Source organism: Gadus morhua, chromosome 12 (genome assembly GCF_902167405.1).
Source record: "Gadus morhua chromosome 12, gadMor3.0, whole genome shotgun sequence".
In the NCBI taxonomy this organism is placed as follows: domain Eukaryota; kingdom Metazoa; phylum Chordata; class Actinopteri; order Gadiformes; family Gadidae; genus Gadus; species Gadus morhua.
In genome coordinates this window covers 546,697-573,494 of record NC_044059.1, presented here as the reverse complement: position 1 = coordinate 573,494, position 26,798 = coordinate 546,697, and the positions used below count along the sequence as shown (strand labels likewise).

General features: G+C 40.1%; 1 protein-coding gene and 1 long non-coding RNA gene across 2 annotated transcripts; both read right to left on the bottom strand.

Moving 5' to 3' along the window:
• Positions 1-3,772: 3,772 nt before the first annotated feature.
• LOC115556074 (uncharacterized) lies at positions 3,773-6,847 on the bottom strand. Its single transcript, XM_030373196.1, has 4 exons — positions 4,628-6,847; positions 4,370-4,519; positions 4,002-4,163; positions 3,773-3,913 (listed from the first exon to the last, which is right to left on the bottom strand). The coding sequence occupies exons 1-4, from the start codon at positions 5,402-5,404 to the stop codon at positions 3,773-3,775; spliced, it is 1,230 nt and encodes a 409-aa protein (XP_030229056.1). The 5' UTR covers positions 5,405-6,847.
• Positions 6,848-25,736: 18,889 nt separating this feature from the next.
• LOC115555242 (uncharacterized) lies at positions 25,737-26,194 on the bottom strand. Its single transcript, XR_003978857.1, has 3 exons — positions 26,135-26,194; positions 25,954-26,001; positions 25,737-25,791 (listed from the first exon to the last, which is right to left on the bottom strand). It is a non-coding gene; the product is annotated as an uncharacterized LOC115555242 (long non-coding RNA).
• Positions 26,195-26,798: the final 604 nt, after the last annotated feature.

Genomic DNA, 26,798 nt, shown 5'->3' with positions numbered 1-26,798 from the left:
TCCCACAAGGATCTATTTTAGGCCCTCTTTTATTCAATCTGTACATGCTCCCACTGGGACTGGTCATCCGTCAGCGTTGGATCTCCTACCACAGCTACGCTGATGATACACAGCTTTATTTTTCCCTCTCCCCCAACGACCTCAGCCCACTGGACACACTGATCTGCTGTGTGGAAGATGTTAAAAACTGGATGAGCACTAACTTTCTGCAGCTGAACAACGAGAAAACGGAAATAATAGTTTTTGGAAAAAAGGATCTCAGAGACCGCATCTCACAACGGTAAAAAACCTGGGTGTGCAGTTGGACAGTGAACTCTCTTTTAACTCCCACATCAAAGCCATCACAAAATCCTCCTACTACCACCTAAAACACATCTCGAAATATAAGAATTTCATGTCGCAAGATGACCTCGAAAAACGTATCCATGCCTTTGTTTCCAGTAGGTTGGACTATTGTAATGGTCTCCTTACAGGCCTGCCCAAGAAAACTATCAGACAGCTCCAGCTGATCCAAAATGCGGCAGCCAGAATCCTGATGAGGGCTAAAAGGACAGACCACATTACACCACTGCTTAAACACCTCCACTGGCTACCAGTTCAGTTCAGAATTGATTTTAAGATTTTATTATTGGTTTTTAAGTCTCTAAATGGAACTGGCCCTGTCTACCTGAAAGACCTATTGCAGCACTACACCCCTACCAGGTCTCTCAGATCCCAAGAAAGGGTCCTCCTGATCCCACCCATTACCAGAACAAAACAGGGAGAAGCTGCTTTTAGCTCATATGCTGTTAAAGTTTGGAACTGCTTACCTGAGTACACAAAAACTGCTCCAACAACAAGCTGTTTTAAAAGCAGGCTAAAGACACACCTCTTCTCCCTCGCCTATGCCTAGGTCTTTCCATCCCAACATTCCTTTGGAGCTCTCCCCTCACTCATCTATGCAAACACTTTTTCTGCTTTTAGGGATTTTATGTTTTCATGGTTTTTATGGTCTTATTATTAAACATTTTTTGTTTCGCCTCAGCTTTTATTGAAATATACATCTAAAACTCTAACTTTGTACTATTTTCTTTTTTTAACGTACACTTTTAGAGTATAAATGCGCTTTCCTATTTTATTCATTTTTCATTTTTGCATGTGAAGCACTTTGAATTGCCCTGGTACGAAAATGTGCTATATAAAAAATTGTGCCTTGCCTTGCCTTGCCTTTACAAATATACGTCAAGAAAGGCTGCATGTTGAAATCCCCACCCTGTACAGAGATGTATTTATTTAATTATAACCATGTGTTTTCATATGAAATGAACATTAAACAGAACAGATAGGTGCAATAAATACACACATGCACAAGGTATTCATGTTATTTATGTCAAATCAATATATCGGCTACTAAAACTCAGCAATCAATTGTGTTGGTAACTTCACTCAAATCTATCTACAGTCAAGTATGCATTTAGACAAATACGATAAAATATGAATATAATATGTGCAACCTTTGTGGCTGTTCAAGACACACTGAAGGCATGATGCCAACATAGGTTTGAGGAGAACTATATACAATATGCACACTGAAGGCATGATGCCACCATTGGTTTGCAGAGAACTATTTACAATATGCACACTGTAGGCATGATGCTGTAAAAAGTGTAAATGCCCCCACATCCTGTCAAAGTCCTCACTCCTGAAGTGGTCACTGCAGAGCAGTGTCCTGTCAGAGGCAGCAAAACCGTCCCTTCTTTGGGCAATTCTATGTAAAATGACTGGGTAGCTAGCTAGCTATAGTAGCCTACCCGTGATACACAACTAAGCTGCACGATTAAGTCGTTTTTCGAAGAGAAAAGCTGCAATTTAAAAATGTTCAAGCATCCAGAATTATAAACACGTTAATAACGTTTGTAAGAAACCAAACCGTTTTTAAATCCGACAAGATTTCCGCGAGATAACCGTATTAGCGTTTGTGCAGATCAATGATTTACATCTGCTACAACAGATTCCACCAGAAAGCTCTACTGTGGTAAGATGGCAGCCTATGGTGACGTTCTAGACGCCGTCGTAGTGCATCTAGTTAATATAGATGCTATGATATGAGTGCCCTATGTTTACAGTTTGTTTGTTACAGGAAGACGCTTGTGTTATTCGTTGTTGTTGAGTTTCTATAACTACCCTGCTACTTATAAACGTGGCCTCTAGAGTCAAAACACCGGAACCAATAATTGAGAATGCAACGCTTCCCCGGGTCCTATATATGTCCCTGGGTCCCACACGTCACTTTGCTACAGCACTTGTTGCTACAACACGAACACACAGACCACAAACAACAAGCCAAGCAGAAGCGCGAAAAATCGAAAGAAAATCTTCGCAGAAAACAAGAAAGTTTGACTTTCATTTTATTTTTTAACGTTTGTTTACGTTATCTAGCGACCCATTTTATGCAATGTTACATCATCAAACTTTGTCGGTACACTGTAAAAAATATCTACTTGGTTCTACTTAAAATTATAAGTTTCCCAGCTGCCTTAAAATTTCAAGTAAAAACAACTCATTATTTTGAGTCTAGATAAGCTTTGAATTACCTTCTGTGAGTCAACATGACTGAACAGTTATTGTCGTTTCAACTTTGCTATGCAAGTTCAAAATAAAGTGAACTAACTTATGTGTATTCTGTTTACTTAACCCCATTAGTGGCTTCAACTTGTAATTTAAATTTAAGAATGTGTTTTATTCATCAATATGCATTCCGTACACTTATCCTCTTTAGTGGGTTCAACCTTGTAATTTAAATTAAGTAATTTCTTTGAATCAGCTTATCAAGTTAAGATTATCTAAAATAATGTCTTGTTTTCACTTAACAATTAGCTACAAAAACACAAATTTGAGTACAATTTTTTTTTTTATTAAAACCAATGTTAAGCCAATAAAAGCTACACAAGCTTGTGAATGTACAGTACAACAGTAGTTTCCCACTCTGGGCATTTGCGTGCATGAACGTACACCACAACAGTAAAACAACATGAACATACATTACAACAATAGTTTCCCACTCTGGGCATTTGCGTGCATGAACGTACACTACAACAGTAAAACAACAAAAACACAAAATCACGTAATTTTTTTTGCATTACCATTCCATTCCCGAGTGGGGCATGCTTTACAGTTTATACCTCAGGAGCTTGTTTCGGACACCGTGGACTCTGGCAGAGGCCTCATCTGGTTTGATCTTCATCACTACCTTCTGCAGGAACTCAAAGGAATACTTCATGGCTCGTGGATACTCAAGGTTAACGCAGTAGATGATCCCCAGAAGCATGGTGAAGCTGGATGGCACATCCTTGAAGTTGTGTAGCACAATGTTTTCTTCAACCACAACTGCCACATCGAAGACCTCTGGAAAGGCATCCTGGTTGTCACCTTCATAGCCTATCAGTAGGCCAAGTTGCATCCCCTTCATGGCTGCAGCCAGACTCTCACCATGGGCCTTGAAAAACAGAAAAAAATGGTGGTAATGTTTGGGTCTAGAAGTACATGCGCTGCAAAGCTACTTAAGTCTGTCATCATAAACCTTGACATGCTTTCGGGCTAATAAGAGTCTCCTTGGGATTTCCGTTGTGAGTGTGCAAGTGCATTCTATGTGCAATGCTGAGAGCTTACTGCTAATACCCATCCCTCCTCCTCCCCATCACTACCATTCTGCCCCTCACTCTTCCCCACATCACCACTATTCGGCTGCCACGGACTTTATCACCCCCCATGAGTGGATCTAATACAATCCGTGTTAAAGATTGTGTGTATGTGTGCTATTATGCATGACAGAAAAAGATCTTACATCACACATCCTAATGATGTCGGATGGGTCTTCGGATAGGTAGTGTGGCAGACCCAGTAGAGCAGCAGTCCTTCTCCTTTCGTTTGTGTTCTACAAGACAAATATAAGCAGTGATGAGATTTTATTGCAAACATAACACCTGGTGCCCAATTTTAGAATTCTCAGCTCGTCTACTCACATCTTTCTTCACACAGTCTAAAATGGCTTTCAGTGCAGGCTTCTTCCCCGACTTGGTCACAGCTTCGAACACTTCAAGCAGTCTTGGTACCAGGTCATCAAGTCCGTTGAGGAATGACTCAAGAAGGTCTGTGCTTACGATTCTTTTGAACTCCGCCCGAACCTGAGAAAAAGACAAAAAGGTTAAGAGCTTCACCATTTGGTAAGCTAAGGTTGTCTTGTCAAAGGCTTTCATCCACTCAGTTATACTAACTGCAAGACTCAATGCAAAAATGTAATCCAGCTCTTCCTGGAGGGAAGCTCACACATTGATTTCCGGTCAAACATGGATTAAGTGACTAATCTCAGGCGAGTTGTTTATTGTGATACCTGTCTCTCACAGAACATGGCCGGCCATCTGGTCATGACATCCCCGATGAGAGGTTGATCCCCTACGATCTCCTTTCTGCGCTTGGAGAATGTGGCAGACATCAGCTCCTCTATCCGTTGATGATCCAGGTCCTTTTTCAGCATTTCCACCTGGATTGGATTGCACAAGCACAAGGACACATACTAAGACAAAATAGTAGGCTTCACAAACACAAAACCAAAGTGTAGGTATGATGTGTATGCGTGTATATGATGTACCTCAATCATCCTCCGCTTCCCTTCCATGTCTTCAGCACTCAGTCCTTCAGGGGGATCTGGACAGTAGTGGACCTCGCCCTTCTTTGACTTCTTCACACGTGATCCCTTGGCATCTTCTCCTATTCTTTTGTTGACTCTCACCTCTGGGCATCCAGCTGCACTTAACTTCTGCCGATAGTTTCCGAGCTTAAACTTCAGGCTGTGTAACCAGCCGTACCAACCCTTTCCAGAACCTGGCTCTTTGAGACTGGGATGCTTCTCCACAAGCGCCTTTGCAACATTCTCGTAGTGTTGCCTCTCAGGATAAGGACTAATCTTTGACATGCTGTCTGCAAGTGTGTCCAGGATATCGGTTTTCATACCTTTAGGAATCACCATCACAGATCCATCTTTTGCATATCTTCTATTTGCTTCTTGCAGCGTGAGTTCAACGTCATGTGAGAACTGTGGAATCGGGAAGGGATCAGGCCATTGCTGGGAGTCAGATTCCCCACTACTGAGAGATGGAAGGCTGGCTGTATCCAATGTGGAAACTGAGAGAGCTGCATCAGCTGTGAACAACACTTTCAATGTTGCTCGTTCCTCAGGAAGGTCTCGGATGTCGGTCAGGTTGGTCAGCTGATCCTTGAACGCAGGGTCCTCAAATTGTAAAATAAACCCACCTCTCAGGGAAAGGTTTGCACGCAACACCTCGCACAGTTCCTCAACACTCTGGGGGGTGTTTTCGATGGAAAGGCGTCTGATATCCGTTTCACAGAGGACAACTCGCAGCAGCATCGTGGATCACTTCAACCTGAAATTGGAGAAGGAAAAAGGTTTCATCCCCTGTATACATACAAAAATAATGGTTACTCCTAGAAAGATTTGTAAAACACAAGAGGGTTAATTATTTTGGATCAGGCTGTTAAATGTTATTTTGCAGGACATCAAACACCTGGATTGCTGCTAGAGAGATTTGGAAACATTGCAAGAGGGTTAATTATGCAGGATAACAGTGACGACTTATACCCAGATACCCCCACACTCAAACTTACCGCAGCCTTAAAGCAAGAAGGTTCTGGGAGTGGCTAACAGGCGCCCCTGGATGAAGTATGACACAAGTGGCATGTAGTCATTGAGATCCTCTGGTTTCACCAAGAGACACTCAGCAGGGCTTTTTTTCACGAGATGGTAACTCCTCAAATGCTCCACGTAGAAAGTCGTAAAACGCTCAATGAAGAAACAAACATGACCAGCCAGCACAATGCATATTTCCAAAATCCTTCCGAAGTCTGGTAGTCCACTTGTACTTCCAACAGAGAGTATCATTCCCTTTGAATACTGCGTTCCATTTAAGAAGATACTAGGGGTCAGTCCAACTGTGTCAACATCACTGAATCTATTCAAGATTGCTAGTCTAACACCACCATCTAAGAATTCCAGGCAGACATCAGTCACTTTTGCCGTCTCAGTCTCAGGCTTGAAAATGCTAGGCATTTCAAGATAATATGCAAGCATAAGTTGGTGTCTTGAGGCCAGGGTAAGCAGAATGTTTTTAAAGTTATTGGCATCACGCACTACCTTTTTAAAGAAAGAATGTTTAGCCTCAAACCTGATTGTCCAACACTCTATTAAGGGTCCAAACCTTTGAATTAGGCATGGATAATGCTCAATGAAGTGATGTTTGGGGCGTAACTTGTAATCTGGGAAAACTGTCAGTAGTAACTGTCTATGATCCGATATTTTGGACTGCAAATAACAAAGTGAGTCTAAAGTGTAAGATGGAGTTGCCAAGAGCTCAACCAAGTCTTTCAGTTCAAGGACTATTTCCCATGTTTGATCTCCTTCTGGAACACGGTGGCCGATGATAAGGGGAAGGAAACGCACAAGACTCCAATTTTCGTGGCCATTACCACCTACAGTTCCAGTCTTTCGAAAAGTTGAAGGAATTTTCTGGGGACAGTTTGTCTTATCAGAGAATTTAAAAGGAAAGCTCTGTATTTCACTATTGAGCTCTTCTAATTTGAAATACTTCTTTGAAATCAAATCTGCAAGGCACAGACTTAGTTCTACAGGTACAATCCCTTCCAACACATCATGCAAGAAATCAGGTGGAAAGCCTGTGCATGTGTGAAATCCTGTCAGGCTGTTGAGAGGGCAGTCTCGTTTCACACCATCAACAGATGCAACGTCACTCTGCTTCAACACATTTACAGCTTCATCAAATGACTCTGGTGACCTTAAAACAAAGTTCCGAGTTCTAACATCACACGTCTGTATGTCTTTACGACTAACTAGACAAAACCTACAAAACTTCTCAACATTGAACGACTCTTGGAAACCACCTAAGGAATGTGCAGCTAAGTTGTCAGCAGCAACAAACAAGATGGTGCCTTTAACATTACACCCTAGTTTGTCTACAAACACACCAACTGTTTCAAGACATTTAATATCGTCAATCAGTGGCTTCAAAACACTATCATAACCATAAATCCTGACATGCTCAACCTTGCACAGTAAAGCAAGGTAGATTGATGACAATGCTGACTTGTACCTAGAGGGTAAATTCCCAATAGCCCAATACACACCACAGACTTTATGTTTCTTTTTTGATGTGCCCAACGGATTGCAGATTTCAAAGTCGTCAATATACAAAGTAATAGCTACACTTAGTTCTCGACCTGAGAGAATTCCATTCGATTTATAGAAGTCACCATCCAGAAAAGACTTGTAGTGGCCAGACTGTTCAACTGATTTGTTTTTCGCTAATGCTTGCAGTACCTCTTCTCTTTTAAGAAGATTGGAAAGTAACTTTAGAAAAGGGATATAGACAACAGTATGAGACTTTTCTTGTCTGTTCAAAAGATATTCGACATGCTCAATGACACTAAAGTTCTTTTTGTAATATGACTGTCTTTTGTAGTCGGTGCCTAAAGATCCTTCCCTTGAAAGCAAATTAAGTGGGTTAGCACTTTGAAATGCTTCAGTCAACGATGTCAAACATTCCTCAGATGAGTAATTATGCTCCTTCAAAACATTCTCAATTGACTCCCTAGTTATTTGTCCAGCACGTTCTCCAATATCGAACAAATCATCCACAAGTTCTTGAATCGCAGACTTTGACACATGAAGGACGGCTTGCAGTCGAAGGAAAAGGGATGCAATTCGGCGCTCAACTGACTTCTGTGTAGGCTGAGAGTCAGGTTCAGTCACTGAAACATCTGGTGACTCTAAATCAAAGTTATCCTCTTCATCATTGACAGAATCTTGACTGGGACAATGAAGAATAAGTTCAGGTTTGAAATGATTGAATGTAGAAGCCTGATGATGCCGGCTTCTGTGAGCAGTAAAAGTTGAGGCTACTCTAGATTTAAAAGAGCACCCCACAAACGGGCAATTCACAGTCTCTCTATTTATCAAATGTCTCTTTAAATGAAGAAAATAATGTTTGATGTTGCTTGGCGCTGAAAAACTACAAAGTTCACATCGAAGTTTAGCAATGGGACTCGTTCCTTGTTTGTGGCACTTCAAATGTTGTACAAGTTCCACATGGGATTGAAAGACAGTAAAACAATTAGGGTAAATACAACTAAAACCAGTTATTCCACGTCCATGCTTGTCCTTGTAATGATTTACTATAGCCTTTTGCTTGCATGAGGCAAAATTGCAAAACTTACAAGTCCACTTCATCTAAAGTGTAGCCAAGCCTGGTAATTCACAAAGCACCTGAAATACACAAAACAGAAGAAACGCTTTAAGTGATGTGAATTTCAAAAGTGAACAAGAGCACATTTCTAGTTAAGTCTAACTAACAAATTGGATTTATGAATTGCTTCACTTCATTATTTTGACTAATTAAGCTTTGGATTGTTCTTTTGTAATGTAGTGTCACCATGACATGATTCATTGCTATGCAAGTTCAAAATACAGTGAACTTATTAACATGTGTTCTGTTCACTAGTGCTGCCGCGATTAGTTGACGGCAATTTTTTTTGTCAACGAATCGTTTTTACTATTGACCGCCTATTTATTTTTGTTCTCCCGTCTCAAACGGCTCACTGTAATTCACCTCCACACAAATATGTGCCTCTGCGCACCCTTCTGGTTAATCGGCTATCCTCTTTCTTCCCCCTCCCCCCGCCTTCACTGCTTTGATATGACGCGCGTGCGTGTGTGGCGAGCGTATGCGATTTCAAAGTAACAAACCAACTCAAAGCCGATGCATGCATCCAAAACTATTCGTTCAAAACCAAATAAACAAATCAAAAACCGCATCGCTTAAAATACTTATTTTCAAAACTTGGGAATTAATACGGCACGGTACCGAGCGGTTGAAAACAATGCTGGCGTCTCATGTGGCTGCCTTGCGCACCTGCGTTATATTACGTATTTAAAAATATACTATATATACGTATATATACACTATAATTAGGCGTTTAGATTAGTCGATAGTGGCCGCAGTACTATTCACCAGTCCTTGTTAGTGGTTTCAGCAGTTATTTTCATCAAAGAATGTCTTTAAAGTAGTTTATCTTGTTTAGACAATCTAAAATAAGTCAGTTCTCATTTAATTCATTCATTTTAAAATAATCACACACGACAAGTGGGTCTATCTGGCTATCCGTGTAGCTAATGCGATCGATGTTCAGTAAAACAAACAGTAATGAACTTGCACAACCAAGCTACAAACAATGGACTGCTAACGTTAGCTAGCGGCCACGCCGCCAGCTAACGTTAGCTAGCGGCCACGCCGCCATGATCGACAGGCAGCTAACATTACTCAGGGCCGAAGGGCAAGTGCATAGACAGTAGAAGGGCAAGTGCACATGTCTGCCTTGCTAGCGTTAGCTACGTTAGCTAACAAGGTAACGTTAGCCAGCCAACTCGGAATGTACCTCGTTAAAATGATATCACAAGTATTGCACATATCGAACGATAGCTAACGTTAATCAAGTTATTTGCTTCATCGACGCACATTCTAAATATAAAAAGAAAAACACGAACACTTACCAAAAGCCGTCTCGACTGCTTGCAGGTGGCTGGCGAGTGGCGCCAACTCCAAATTCAATCTCAACGTCTCGAGGCTGGACTCGCACATGCGCAAAGAGCTGTCCTACGCACACGCCAGTTGCACTGCACTCAATTTAAAATGGCAAGTTCATTCAAGCACCAGGAATTTGTGATTCATTGAAGTAACTTATGAACCTAAATTGGAAGATTGAAAACTCATACATTTGAATTGAAAGGTCATAAAACATTATTTTAAGTTAGAGTTGTTGAAATAAATAAGTTATCATAACTTATTGATCAGATCATTTTTTACAGTGTAGGTCTGTGAAATAGGCCGTGAAATAGGTATTACGTTTTTATATAAGTGGTCTTAAAAGGGTCTTAAAAAGACTTGAATTTGACTTGAAGAAACCTGTAGGAACCCTGTGTGTGTTGTGTGACATTATTAAAATAAAGGTTCTGCAGTCGTGTGGTGTATGGGACGGTTAATTACTTTCCATAAAACCTGACTGTGTTCTTCTTGGCCGACGCTACAATACCAAACTGTGTTTTTCACATGTTTGCAATCTGCGTATTTACCACTAGATGGCAGGTGTGCATGCTGTGAGGATGTCTTCGTCTTCATTTTGGTTGAGTATGTGGGGATTTTTTCGGTCGCAATTGGTTAGCACATTTTTAAAAGTGGTGGGGACAAAATTCGGATTTTAAATAGTGGGGGGGACATGTCCCGCGTAATCAACGCCTATGGTTCTTTCCTCTTTTCCCCTTTTTTTTTTTCACTGTGGATAACATGAATTAGCAATTTGCGATGCCCAGTGCTGGTTGACCCCTGTAATTCTGTGGACGAGCGGTGTGCATGCTGTGGACAACTTTAAATGCTAATTGTTCATGTTATGGAGTCTATATAATCCCTAAATCCTGCGATCCCCATGTAACTCTAATACGAGGGGGCTCTCCCCTGATTTATTACCTCTGGGCTGGGCCCTTCTTCCTCTGTCTGCATGTCTCCCTGTGACTCTCTCCCTCACTCAGGAGAACACGCTCTCCATCTCCCTCCTCAGTACTGGGTGCTGATTGGTGCAAAACAACAGATAAGGGTGGAATGTGGCTTCTCTCTCTCTCTGCGTGTCTCCCTCCCACATTGAGGAGGGTCTGTCTGCGTCCTGCAAGACGGAGGCGTAACTTGTAGTGGGCGTAACTTGTAGTAGGAGGCGTAACTTGTACTCAGAGGCGTAACTTCTCCCATGTGACCCCCCTCTCCCGGGAGCTCCACTGCCTCCCTGTAGTAGCTCGCATCAAATTTAAGACGATGGTACTGGCATACAAGGCAGTCGATGGAACTGCCCCTGCCTACCTCCAAGCATTGCTAAAGCCACACACCCCAGCTCGATCCCTCCGCTCAACTACCTCAGCTGGACGCCTGGTACCGCCATCGCTAAGAGCTAGCAAAGGCCGTTCAGCGAAGTCACAACTTTTCTCGGTTTTGGGACCTCAGTGGTGGAACGAGCTCCCTGCCGCTCTCAGGACCGCAAAGTCGCTCACTATCTTCCAAAAAAGACTCAAGACTCACCTGTTCAGAGTCCAACTCGACACTGCATAGCCACCCTCCCCCTTCTGGCCACCATTCTACACTGTATTGTATTGTATTGTATTGTATTGTATTGTATTGTATTGTATTGTATTGTATTATAGTACTTAACTGTGTAGCAACTGCAGTAGCTGCTATCATGGCTGTAACACGGGGAATTAGTTAGCCTAGCGATTGTTGTACTTGCACTTGGTTCTATGAACATCCTTTCTGTACCGACAGCGATATATTGATGAACTTCTTATGACAAATGTACTTATTGTAAGTCGCTTTGGATAAAAGCGTCTGCTAAATGCCCTAAATGTAAATGTAACTTGTACTTTTCTAAATCGCGGTCCACGCGTGATCACTCCAATAGTATCTGTCTGCGTCCCGCAAGACAGAGGAGTAACTTGTAGTAGGAGGCGTAACTTGTAGTCGGAGGCGTAACTTGTAGCAGGAGGTGTAACTTGTAGTCGGGGGCGTGTCTAGTACTTTTCTAAATCGCGGAAGTGATCTGTATGTAGCAGTGGTGCGCGGGTACATAAATGACCGCAACTCGGACCTCAAATATTAGGCCTTATATAAAAATAATGCACACGACCCACTCATTTAAAAATATGCTCTTGATTAGCTTAATCTTGATATGCTCTTGATTAGCTTAATCATAGCCTTACGTGAAACTGACATCCCTGAGTCATATGCATTTAAGAAAAGAAGCCTATTACAATTTTACAATGACATGCATGGAGCAGTTTAACGTGGGGAACCTGCTTAAGTTTAGCCTACTTTATCCCTTTATACCTTTAACAAAAAGACAGATTAATAATTCAAAGAATTAAAGATAGCAGATTAATAATTCAAATAATTTTATTGAATACATATTGTTATTGATCGCTTGCTGCATGTTTTCAAGGTCCTGCATGAGATAGAAAACAATGAATTAAAATAAATATTACTGATAGATACATGGATTTCTCAGATATGTCATCACTGTTGCACTGTGCAAACTCGGGGCAGAAAGAAGCAAGCAACATCTACAAGCCTGTACAGTATAGAGTATTTTGTGACTGTTCAGTGTGCATTTCAAACGTATGCATCTCAAATGTGGCAGGTCGTAAAGTAATGTAAGCATAGCTAGCACCTTAGAGATCAGCTTTCATCTTAAAGTCAAATGATTAGATAGACAAAGGCTCAAATATGCTAAAGGTATGTTTGGGAATATGAGAGTGTGTCTGCTTTCTGCCCCGGATTGGCGTTCCCAGGCGCAATGTTTATAAACAAGAAACACATGTATAGTAAATTATGTTACCGTTGTTTTCACTGGTTCTCTTCCTCCATTCTCAAAGCCTGAAACAGACAACACAAACTTGTTTGCATTTTCTGAATCTTTTGCACTAGAAAGCTTATTTGATGATAACAAAGAAAACTGACCTTGGGGTCTGGCTCTTCCAAGCTCATGGCCTGATAGAATACAAAGGCAGAGTTACAAAGGCAGAGTTACAACAGATATGTTCATGTTTATTGTGAATGGTACTACTTCGGCGCATACTCAAGGGAATACAACATGGTGGTTTCGATACAGAAGGGAGTAGGGTGGACATGGGACCAATTTACGATGAATGAGGGGGGGGGCTTACTGAGGATTGGCAGAGCTGTTGTGGTAGCTCTGTATATGATGGGGGGGGGATCTTACTGGTAATGACAGGGTAGGGGGGGCAGTGTGCTGTGTATGTTGTGAGGGGGTTTTACTTAGCTTGATATGACCATCCGCTTTCACTTCGTATGTGGTGGAACGAAATGAGAATTGAGCGGAGCCACTAGGCGATGCTGCCTGGCTAGGTCTTACTGTTGATGGCAATGATTTTACATGCAAAAGTCAGTATAGTGTGTTCATACTATTTTAATTATGTTACCGGTATTTATTTCTGGTTAATGGACCCATGTTGCAGCAGCCTTTTTTTCCAGGAAGTAGCAAGGTAAGCACAGGTGTTGCTAATAAAAGCCAATAATCTTGTTGTCACGATGTCTACTTTTTCATCTATCAAATGTAAACGCAACCATCATCTGTGTTTATGACCAGGCATTCTATGAAAGGCAAATGTATTACCTCCATCTCCTCTTACTTGCGCTTCCTCAGATGCATCACAGGCTGCCGAGGACCTTTTAGGAGATCCCTGGATTCTTTGGTCCAGTGTGTAAAAAGTTTGCCATGGCTAAATGAGGTACTGGAGGGAGAATAGAGTGGAAAATGCTAAAAAATAATCAGAAATGCAATGACTTGAAGCATGAATCCTGCTAATAAACGTTGAATCATGTGAGAATCTGTAAATGCCCTAATGTTAAATAAGTACTTGTCCAGTTGGAAGTTCTCCATCAGCATGATACACCACCACCTCCTAAGGGCTGGCATGTGACATCTTTAAATATGTAGTTATTAGAAATTCCATCACACTAAATATAAATGATCCTTCCTTACTTTGGTGTAGTCGAATGGAGCATCAAGTGCAACGTACAAGGTCAACTGCACAAAAAACAACAAACAAGGAAAACATGAATGGGTGAACACACGAATGACAGCAAGACATGAAAACATTTAAATACGACTTACCATTATCATAAAGACTCCACAGTCATTCCCACTGGTTTGCCGAGGAAACTTCTAACAAAATAATGCCACCATCAGCATTGATTGCAATGGTGCCGATTGAAGTTTGCTATTGCAAATAAATGCCGGCTGTAAAGCTTGATACAAATGAATATCACTGTAGCAAGATCAGAGAGCGCACGGAGGCCAGAGTTTGTCTTCCCTCACTGGGAGCGTAGCAAAACAAAACAGAGACTTGAAACTAAAATTGTAATTAACGTCCAGGAGAGTCCTTGCGTTCTGCGATCCGCGACCAGTTCTAGAGTTCATTAAGCTTGTAAAAACAAAAAAAATCATTCTTGTTAATCCACTTATTTTTACTTACCGAATACCGACATCAATATCTGAAGATCCGACTTCATGGAAGATCTCGTGTGAACCGTGATCTACAAGGCTTTTTTTTTTACCGCGAAAAGAGAAAGACCTTGCGTGGACCGCGATTTAGAAAAGTACAAGTTACGCCTCCTACTACAAGTTACGCCCACTACAAGTTACGCCTCCGTCTTGCAGGACGCAGACAGATCCTACAGACAATTGGCCACTGAGCGCAGTGTGCGGCTTCTACCACTAGGGGGTGGGGAGAAATCTCGAAAGAAATTTTATTTTATTATTTTTATTCCCATGGGCCCCCCCAAGCCTGTCCACCTTACACCCGCAGTCCGTCGGTCCTGCTCCCAATCCGAAGTTCCGATGACAATCCAAACGTTACGTTTTAAGCTTGTGCATGTTTCCGCACAGGAACGACTTCATGCCTATATACGTTTCAAACTTGTGCATGTTGCAGAAAATGTGCAACAGCCACAGGTCACACTTTTCGGTGGGTCGCAGAATTCTGTGTAACACCCGCTCGCTCTCCTTGCTTGACCGCAATCTAGCATTTAGGATTGATTGCTCTTCCTTGGGTCCCCCGATGTTAATGCTGAATTTGGAGACGTTGAAAATATTTGTTGCTTTTTTTAACGTCGAAAATATTTGTTGAATATTAGATTTTTGATTTTTAACATTGAAAAATAAAGCTGAAAATGATTTATTTAACATTTAAGAGTTAAATTCAGAGGCAAAAAATCCAGATATACGTTATTTCAATGCATCTAGTGCTAGAATTCAATGTTTTTTTATTTTCAAAATCCGATGGCACAGATTTACCTCCATGACCTTACCAACCAAAGAAATTGAGATTATCTGTGTGATGCCCCTTAGGTGACCGAAATCAGCAAGAGCCTAGTGACACCTGCTGTTTATAATTACATGGTATTCTCTTACATTTCATGTATTTTACAATATAACACAATAGTGGACGTTGTTTTATTTTTTATTTTTTTCTTCAGATTGAATATAGAGATTAGCAAATTCATAAACAAGGGTTGTTTGCAACAAATCTTGAAACACATGAACATAAAACATGAACACATTAGCACAAGTCCGTTTTTGACAAATGTGTGTGGTTTTTGCCTCCAGCTCAGAATTTGAAAATAACATGGTTGGATACAGAGATGAAAACCTTTTTTATTATCAACTTCTAAGGAACAAGTCCGATTTTCTTATGCTTATGTAATAGTAAACTGATCCCATTCATATGAAATAATGTGTTAGCATATTGTTTGTTTTGGCAAAATATATATTTTGGTGAGTTAATTTACCATAACCGTAGACTGCACAGTATGTTCATATATTAATGCACATATATTTAGAAGTCTCTAATAGCGAATTCAAACAAGGATGTGCATTACGATGAAAGAGTTCATACAGTAAATCACCTGCAGCATTTTAATTAAATAAATGCACATGGGTAACACAATAATTTGGTCAGAACAACAAACAAATCAGTTGATGATTTGTGTAGGTTCACTTAGATTTCTCACACACACACACACACACACACACGCACACACACACACACACACACACACACACACACACACACACACACACACACACACACACACACACACACACACACACACACACATGCATGTTAGAAGTCTGGCTCTCTTTGTGGCTGTGCAGCAGTTTGGGTCTCAGTTTCAGAGTCAGTGACGGCGCTCTCCCGTCATGAGTAGGTCTTTACATGTCCACAAACGTAGAAGAGTAGAAATAAACCATCTGTATCTCAGTTTCAAGATGCTATTTATATCTCTACTCGGCATTGTTTTATGTAGCAGCTGAATTATAAGAAAACAAAAGTATTGAAATTGCTGATGCATCCAATTACTAAGAATAAGGTATTACATTTGAAGATGTTTGATTTTTTGAAAATTACCTTTCATTCCTCTTATTCTTGGGATCTTCTTCCATTTCTTGGCTAAAACAATAAAGAACATGCTTATTATGAAATAAGAAATGCAAGAGGAAGGCTTTATTGTTTGAATAACATATTCCTACACGGTAGAGGAAGAAGCCTCGGCTCTGGATGCCTGTAGGTCCCTGAAGATCATCCTGTAAAAACAACAAACTCTTTGTGAAAGCACACTTTTAGGATGAGGAAATGAATATGTCATTTTAAGAGCCTGTGAAATGATAAAAAAAAACTTTTATTGAAATGGTTTTACCATGTCATCCAATGAAAAAAAAAAAAAGGGCAGACCCACCCATTCCATCTGAGAAGCAGTGACCAACATAAACACTTTCAAAATGTCCTGTAATCCTTCTGTATCTGCTATGCAAATGTTAGTTCCATGTAATCTGTACTATATTTAGACCATAATTACCTTCAACTAGCGAAAAAACAACTAATGCAGACTGAGATGGTATAGAGAGACTGCCTTAGTATCCGAAAACCTGTTATTATTTACATGTTGGCCTTACCAGAGCAAACCATATACTCACTGGATTTATCACATGGACTGAAGTATCCTAATCAACCAAAACATATAAAGCAGTGCACATAACACGAGATGCTATACAAATTGTATAGCATCTCGTGTTATCGTATTACTTCTGAATCTATCAATTTATTCTCGGAATTGCTACAAATGTCTGTAATTATATAAATATTAATAGAATATAAACATCGAACATAGAATATCACACACATTGGAACGACTGCCATTGATAACATGCAGTTATAGATATGTATGTCAAAAGACAATGCATCCTTATTTAAGTTGTCATTGTAAGGTTAATGAGATGCCTCTCATAGCAATTGATGGTTTTCTGCTTTAAAGCAAGCAGAGTGTGGCTGATGAAACATGTGAAGTACGTACATGGACTGAAACTCCTCTGTCTCTTCTGGTATGGACTTGAGGTATAAGCTGCAGGAGAGGATGGAACACAGTCTATCAAACACAAACACACGCGCACACACACACACACACACACACAAACACATACAGACATGCATGTGCATTTTTACCCAACAGTATAGTTTACATAAATAAAACTGTATAGTGACACAACTTTATAGTGACACAAGTTGTGTCACTTTCAAAGTGACACAACTTTAATGCAAACATGCAAAGCGTTCAATTAAATTGGATAGTTATGCATACAAGTTGTGACCGCTCTATAAAGTACATTCGCCGTTTTTTGGGGAATGTCTGGTTATCTATACTTTACTAATAGCCAGTCTGAAAATAAGTGTTTTTTATGTATTTTAAACCGCTACAAGCAACTCGGGTCCAAGCAAGTTGTCCAAAATGGAGGGACTCTTTTGGTGTTTGTCTGTTATGGCAGACATGTGAACCATGCGTACCCGGTGCAACCGATGAAACCAGAATGAATACATCTATCCTGTGTCCTTTTTTCCAAGGTGCCAAAATGTATTGAAGTCATTGAATAAACTCATATGTATAATAATAAGAGAGCAATACAATAACAGTAGGGTCCTAACACTGCCGTAGATTCAAACCAGGTCTATATGATCTGAATGCCTACACATTTACTTTACATGCCCTGCAGCTTACAAAGCCTTCATACTCATGCACACAGGAAGCATATGTGCAGAGTCACAATCTACTTGGGCTCTGAGAGCAGAGAAGTCATGCAACACATTTGAACTTCAAGTGATTGCAGGAAACTGATTAATATGTCTGTTTGTGTTTTCATAAATGCATTTATGCATGCATGTGTGTGTGTGGGGGGGGGATTGTGTTGCTTCACAATACAATTCATTTTCAAACAATGATCAATAGCTAGTGTCAAGCAATTAGCATAGCATCCCAAACTTTAATTAACTTACCAATCCCTCTGATAAGCCACTGACTTGCGGCTTAGCGTAATGAAATAAAAACATCAACACATATACAACACACAGAGGCAGGAAGTCAAATATAATAAAGTACACACACACGCACGCACGCACGCACGCACGCACGCACGCACGCACGCACACACACACACACACACACACACACACACACACACACACACACACACACACACACACACAGACAGTGTGTGTCCATACAGATATCAAAATGAAACAAATACACTTGTCAATATAATATAAACAAAGTATTATTCTTAAGTAAAAAATGTAAAATAGTTTGATACTCACCCTTTTATTTTTTTCTCTCCCTTTCAGTGCCTTAAAGTGCAACACATTGTCCTCAGTATGACATACAGCCTACATACAGATATATGCACATATATGTATGACTGTATAAACCATTTATTTACATGTATTACATTGATAGCATTTTTTTCATATTTGTTGAAATTATGCATCCCGACAGCAATCAATAAATCAAAGGTTCTTTCAAAAATTATATAATAATCTGGTTATTGTGGCTGTCGCTGGCTTGCAATACGTCTAGCTACCGAACGGCTACTCGCGCAGAGAGTGACCGCCCCCTTTTTGAACAGCTCTGGTTCCGGAAGTAAATTTCCCATTAATTTTCGCCGTTGACATCTCCTAAAATCATTAGATTAAGGATTTTAAGCCTGGAACCAAGCCAATTGTTTGGGACCATAAACCGTTGGATTCAAGGCAAAAAATAATTTGGAAAAAGGAAGGAAAGGCAAAAGTACAAGACTGTGTCAATTACTTTTGAAAACAAATGAAGGAACAGCTCATCCCATAAACCATTGCAAATTTTTTCACAATCGTTACCAACCCAATAGTCTAGAGCATTTCTTGCATCACATAACCTTTATCTTTATTGTATTGTTTATATTGTTATATTGTATTGACAAGTTGTGTCATATATATTGTGTGTGCATGTATGCGTTCCTTCGTTCCTCACTGCATAATAACGTTACTCGCAGGCCCGGTTCTACGTTGAATTACGCCCTAGGCGAGACCTTTCTCAAGGGTTTTGTCGCATTCTGTAAGGGTTTCAATCTGCACTGTTAATCCCCCGTTCCTCCCCTTGTCCATTCCATTTGGGAACATGTTTAATAAACATGTTTTATTGCGTTGTTTCATTTAATTAAATTAATTAACACATTTGCCGCCCTAGGCGATCGCCTAAGCCGATCGCCGGCACTGGTCACTCTTTTTTTAACATGTAAATTCAGTCTTGTATTCCAGTTACGTATTCATCCAACATTATATATTCTGATTTTATGCTACAAAAATTACTAAGAAGCACTGCTAGTGCTATTTCATATATTTGTACTTTTATTTTTATCATATACTCTATCTCAAAATATTTTTCAACATGAACGGGTCATATCCTCTACAGCTCTAACAACTCTCTAACTTTCCATAAGTCTAAGGAAAATTATGGTTGCTGCGGTAAGCGATCGAGTTCAGTGACAGCAGTCATACACGGCTTGACTTTCGCGGGTCCGGGTAAACGTTTCTATGGTAATAGCGAGCTCCACCAATCAAAGACATTGTGCTACACTTAAGGGATTAGGGCTGTTTCCCAATTTGAAGGAAGCATGCTCAATGGCCGCCCTTTTAAGGACACTACATCATAAAACGCCAACAAGCACTGTTCCAATGTGGAGAACACTCAGAAATTTGCCCCCTTTTCGCGTCCTTTGATTTTTCAAGGATGCAGGATCACTGGATTCTCAACAAGCCAAAATACCCACAATCCTTCGCGTTCACACGCTGCGCGGGTTTTCAGAAATATTTCAACCATGGAAATAAATAGTTTTGTGCCGTATTGCTTTTTATAGATTCATCATGTAAAGGCAATAAATGAAGCTTAAATATTTTTTTCAGACATTATTGTAATGTAATCATAGGCTATATTTTGCATGGATTGATTTGTTTTAATATGTACCTAGCTGGTGTTTAAAAAAAAATACTGTCGCCAATAACAAATATAAAAATATTTAACACAAAATAAACAGTAGGCCTATTAAAAAGCGGAATCGGAAGCACTTCCACACTAGCAAGTCGTTCCACACTTCGAACGCTAAAAACACAAGGCAGCACTCTCGCCAGTACTCTAGCCTCATCTCCAAAGGACGCAACTAGCAAGGAAGTGTTCTTACAAGGCTGCAGCCTTCACTTTGGCAAACATCCTAAGGCTAGTGCAGTAGGCCTACTTTAAATGACATTTGTGAATAAAACATGTTTTTCTAAAAACTAAAGTTAACTTCTTTAACTTGTGGCTTCTACAGGAGCATATAGGCCCACCATAGTTTCACAATATAATGGCTCGTTGTAAGTATACCTTGGATGGTTACGACATAATGGTTTTAATCAAAACCTCTATGGAGAAAATGAATGGAATTTTTACGAGTGCGCAAATTTAGTTTTAAGAAAACATGCTTTATTCACTATGTAATTTCAAGCAGACTTTCCCAAGCACTCCCAGGCGTGGGTCGTGGGAGATTTTTATTGGGTCGCCATATAAATGTATGTAAAAATATGAGGGCGCCCCCAACACATTTGCCGCCCTAGGCGATCGCCTGGTCGCCTATGCCGAGCGCCGGCCCAGCTCAGCGGCCAAGCCTGGTATTGCAGTCTTTTTAGCGGGCTTTGGACGGGTCCCTCAATTCATGGGGCCCAGAGGTAGATATCCTCGTTCACTCCAATACAAGTGGGGAGCAGGAATGTGTCTCCGCAAAAAATGTCTCGATATCAATCAAAGGCTCATAATAATCTTCATACCAAGTACTAAATAAAGCTACGTTTTCTGTTTTCAAAACGCCACCTCAAGCGTTTTATTAGCTTTTTTATGTTATTATCTTTTGCTGGAGAAGGAGGGTTGAGCAGCTGAAAGGAGTCGTAGTGAAACAAATGTTGTTTCGGCATGGCATTCTGGCATCCTTTCACTTAACATGAATGATGTTTTTTAGGTGGGGACTATTTATCACTACAAGTGTTTTAGTGATAAATTAGATATAAATCATATATTTTGTATTCCGCTGTCCCTTCTATAATAGGTCATGGATCTATTAAAAAGAGTAATAGGTCCATGGCCTGGCCTCTACGAATGACCTGGAAGTACTTGGAGGAAAGATGGTTCGAATTCTTGAAGTGCTTAGGAAAGGAGCCTCAATGCATCCTTTAACCCTCCTTAGCATAGGTTACTCCTGAGCAACCTTCACGAAAGGAAAGGAGATAGTAGTATCCCATAATCCTTTACTGCGGCAATATTAAGACGCATGAGAGATGCAGTAAAGCAGGGGCAAGTCTGACCTAAGTGATTCTCACTGATTTAAATCAATACGACAAGAACGCATGGATCGAAAGAGCGCTTGTTGTAGTCCAACTTCGGAAAACCGTAGTTTCACTCTAAAGACGCTAGAGGTCAGCAATAAAGTTTGTAGAGGCCCCAGGAAGTTACCACCAGCATTTCTGACGTTTTTATCCCAGAATGCATTATGGTATGCGAGGCAACAGGTCCATGGCAGGCAACGGGACTCATCGACCCCACTTCGCCCGGGGCGGGACTTTACATCCTACGTCACTCGCTATGGGTGTGCATGTGTGCGCGTAGCCGTTTGTCTCAGGAATCAGTGCACGGACTCCCTTGCACTACAGGATTACGACCGTCAGTGTCGTTCTCGATGGAGGGTGGGTGACATTCCTACAGTCTGTGATGATAGGCTATATATCTACAAATGACTTACTATTACTAGCGATTAACATGACGAAACAACACGAACTAAGCTAACATTAGACTATAGCCATACCAGATAACGCCATACCAGCTAACCCTAACTATTTCTATTAAACTCTGAACCATTTTGCAACGGGCAACTGTGTGTTGGTGTGTCTTATTGCTTTCCACGTCTGCGTCTGCATCTTTCCCACTCCTGGCTAATAGTTTCAGCATTTGTACTGTATATCAGAAATGATCACCCTGTACCACACTGCTGACTTGTTGATGTTTTGTGAGCACTCACGCATTTCTCTAGGTATCTTAAGTTTCCTACTGGAGTCATCAAAACTTTGGTCTTTGTGTTATTGTAAGAAATATTGTGTTGCAAAAACACTTTGTGTCTTACCGTTACCGTTACCCTAGCTAGCCTCATTAAGGAATCAAACCCCTTATCCCCGCGTTAATGAGTTGTTCTCTGACCACTAACCCATCAGGTCTTAGTACATGTGATTCAAGAGTTAACCACTTGACAATCTTTAAACTTCGGTTGCCTAGAAATTGTAAAGACAGTGATGTGTGTACATTATGCGAGTATCCGTCACTCGCAATGTGTGTGCAGTCCAAAATGAAAGAAAAAACCTTGCATCACTAGGGAATCGAACCCCCAATCATCAGTCTTTAAACGTTGGTCGTTGGTAATTGTAAACAAAGAGATCGCATTTTGTTTAACTGCTAACTAACAAACGGGTTTATGCGTTCACTGAACAAAGATTATGGAAATAAAAGACCACTTTTCCATCAGAAAAATCATCAGAACCGTTATTACCAACCCATAGACACTAAAAGCCAAAACCTTTCTCACATGCACACCCATCGCGAGTGACGGCTACGCGCATACATGCACACCCATAGCGAGTGACGTAGGACGTAAAGTCCCGCCCCGGGCGAAGTGGCGTCGATTTAGGCTACGTTTACACGATGACGGTCTGAACAGAAGACGCAAAAGTGGCGTTGCGTCTTCACTTTTTATTCCGCGTTTAGACAAGCGTTTTCGGGAGGAAATCTGCGTACATACGGTGACGCAAAAGTGTGTGGAATTTGATTGGGTATGCTTGCCAGGCGGCTAGGTGGTGCTGTGATACACTATCACACAACACCGCCATGTCTGAGCGCATGCGTAGAATCTTCCTTCTTCTCTTATCCGTGCCGCAAAAACCAGAAGATCCATCTCTGTTCAGTAATACTATCTGTACATATCCTGTACATTTCGTGGAAAGACTCCTGTACGCTTGTTATAGCTGCCAGAGCAGCTTGAAGGTCCGACGCATGGAAATAATCAGACATGTTTGTTTATTTCCTTGTACTGGCACATGTATGTGAAGTAAACGCGTACGCAACGTGAGCAGATCTGAGCAGTGTTTTGCGTCTTGGCAGTGTAGACGGAAACGCTACGGCGGAGCGTATTCAACTTTTCCACTCTGGAGGGTGGTTTCAGATTTATGTGTTTTCATGCCCCAAAAACGCCGTCACCGTCTAAACGAAAGGCACTTCCGATAAAATATTTTGTAGTTTTTACCCGTAAGCGTCCTCGTGTAAACGGGGCCTTAGAGAGTCCCGGCAGGCAACCATGGACCTATTAAAGAAGGCAACGCGTGCTCAATCTAAAACTCGCATACCGATTTAAAGCACTACATTACCCACAATTCTAACACAATGTCTTTGATTGGTGGAGCTCGCTGTTACCATGGAAACGTTTACCGCTCCAGAGAAAGTCGGGTCGATTACTGCTGCTGTCACGTTAAAATTGTACCGGGGGCGAAAATTGTACCGGCCTACGTCATCCATAGTAATCCATTCCAAACCTGCCTGGCAACAGACGATCGCGTCAGTCAACAGGCGATCGCGTCGAATGACGTGGGAAGGTTCTTGAAAATTCGCGAACTCGTTCATTGAGCGCGACAAGACAGATAACACTTATTTTACAAATTACATTTATTAGCGTTCCTAACTTTATATTTGTATTGTATTGCATTGTATTTATCTATTTCCCTACACAGTAATAGCTAAATGTTATGGGGATAACGTGAATAATAATAATAAAAAACATTTACCAGAGCAATGCCTGCTCACCTATCTACCCATCTATCTATCTATTATCTATCTATCTGTCTATTACCTATAATCTATTCTCTAAATTAAATTAAGGAAATTCAATTAACACAAGCTAGCTAGACTATGATACACATTAAACACTCAGTTTACTAGCTAAATTCGATTAAACAATTAAATGCAACACAAATATAGAGTAAAAACAAGTGTTATCTAGCGGTCCGTTATCTGTATTATATTATTTCGTCTTCGGCATCATGAGCGCGATTGAAACCTGCCTGACAACGGACAACCGTAATCTGTTGTCCATTGCCTGGCAACGGACAACTGATTACGTACCCGGTACAATTTTCGTCCCTGGTACAATTTTAACGTGACACTGCCACGGAACACGATCGCTTACCACAGCAACCATGATTTCCCTTAGATCAATGGAAGGCTAAAGAGTTGTTGTTAGAGACGTTGAGGTAATGAACTGTAGGCCTACAGGTTGAAAAAATGTTGATTGAGAATATATGATAAAAAAAAAAGAATATATATATAGGCTATATATATAGGCTATATATATATATATTAGAGCTGTCAGTTAAACGCGTTATTAACGGCGTTAACGCAAACCAATTTTAACGGCGTTAAAAAAATTATCGCGCGATTAACGCAATTATTTTGTTTAAAAAATATATATATAATATTTTTTTTTTCTTTGGCTCAAAACAAAGAAGCAGTAGCCTGACTGCTATGTTCAAATTACATTTGTGCAAAGCAGTCGTTTAATTGCACTATAGGCTCTTTTTTTGTATCGTCCTGTTTTGATCAGTATATGCCAATGTTGTTATCAATAAAAAATCATTTGCACAAGGCAAGCCGATGCACTTCACCATGTTGATAAGAGAATTAAAATGAGAAGAATTATGGGACAAAAAAATCAAGGGATATTTAGCATAGAAAAAGAATTTGCGATTAATGGCGATTAATCGTGAGTTAACTATGACATTAATGCGATTAATCACGATTAAATATTTTAATCGCTTGACAGCTCTAATATATATATATATATGATATAGCACTAGCAGTGCTACTGAGTAATTTGGGTAACAGAAAAGCTAGGAATAAATAATGTTGAAATATACCAAACTGAATTCACATGTGTTAAAAACGAATAACGTTATTACCTCATTGACCGGCATTGATGGACGAGTGAGCGGTGCAGTCAGGACGAAGTAGGGTACCAAATCGCTGACAACACTATACAAACTAGGCTATATGAAACATTATACACACACACACACACAGACACACACACACACATACGCACACACACACTATATACGACACCAATTTTATTAAAAATATAAACACTATAATAATGACAAAGGATATAAGATGTAAGAAACGTGCTAAACTATTGGATGGAAGCAGTCTAAAAAAGTTTGCAATGGTCAAAGGGATAAGTTCCTTCACTTGTTCAGATTTGTGATGGTCACGACTAACCTGACGGATGTTTGGCTTGGTTCCAGGATTAAAACTCTTTATATAACGATTTTCTGAATAGTTGAAAGGAGAAAATTAATGGGAAATTTACTTCCGGAGCCAGAGCTGTTCATAAAGGTTGCGATCATTGTTGTTCTTGTTGCTAAAGCTAGCGAGCTAGTCAAATATGTTGGGGGAGTGGCATCGTGGAGGCCTGACGGGAGGGGTGGGAATTTTTTCTCTCCATTTTTTTCTACCCTTGCTTTAATAAACACAAAGAAAAAACGTATTTTAATACTTAAGCAAAATCTACTTTTTATATTAATTTCGAATTTAATTTAACAAAATAATGTAAGAAACAAATGTAAGAAAATAATACCTTTGATTTTTGAACAAGCATCATGACACAGAGTTCCACTAAGGTATCAGTTTCCTGTAACATGACCAAAAAGGAATTAATAGCATGAATGTCTTCAATACTTTCTATCTATGCAAACTACTAATTCAAACTGCCAAATCTCAACAGGGAAAAATATTTTGATTACTGGCACCCAGAGTCTTAGTTTGATGGTCTAATTTTCACAGTCTCCCTCACCTGTAACGGCAGGTTTGCAAAGAGGTAGGATGTGCACACGTCATCTAACTGTTGGACCAGGGAGAAATTGTTGTGAGCGGCACTCATTGAAAAGACACAAAAACGGAGAAGGACAGCACGAACAAAAGAAAGAAAAAATACCAAACAAATTCAAGAAAATCAAGAAAAAAGTAACATTTACCTGGCTGAAAATCAGATTCTGGTATATTGTTGCTTGTTGAACTTGCGGTGGTGCACCTTTAGTTGTACCAAAAACACATTGACTGTAAATACACGAAATAACTGAAAATACAGGGTCAATATCTTATTAAAGTAATGGTGTTCATCTGTGGCCAAATAGCAATGTTCAAATTTAATGACTTCATGGTGCAACAGCGGAATATGAGGTCTAAGTTGAAAATAATGAGATAAGTACTTAGGTGTTAAAATTATGGCAGTGGATAAAAGCCATTATTGTTGCACATGTTGATGGATTGGTCATTTATTGGGCAGGTCGCATGAAGCAAAAAGCTACATAATTGGTCAAAATGAATTGACATTAAAGCATTTACTGTTTATTTTAATTTAATCTGGTCTCCCCAAGAAAATCTCTTAAAATGTCATAACTACAGGGATGCAAATACATCTTTGCATGCATAAATCACTTTCACATCACCATGATAGTGATGTTATTGATTGATTGTCAATTAAAAACAAAATATTGTAGTAGACTGCCCTTTATAGCAATTATAGTTTATACAGACAGACAGACAGACAGACAGACAGACAGACAGACAGACAGACAGACAGACAGACAGACAGACAGACAGATATATATATATAGGTATAGATATAATATGAATCAT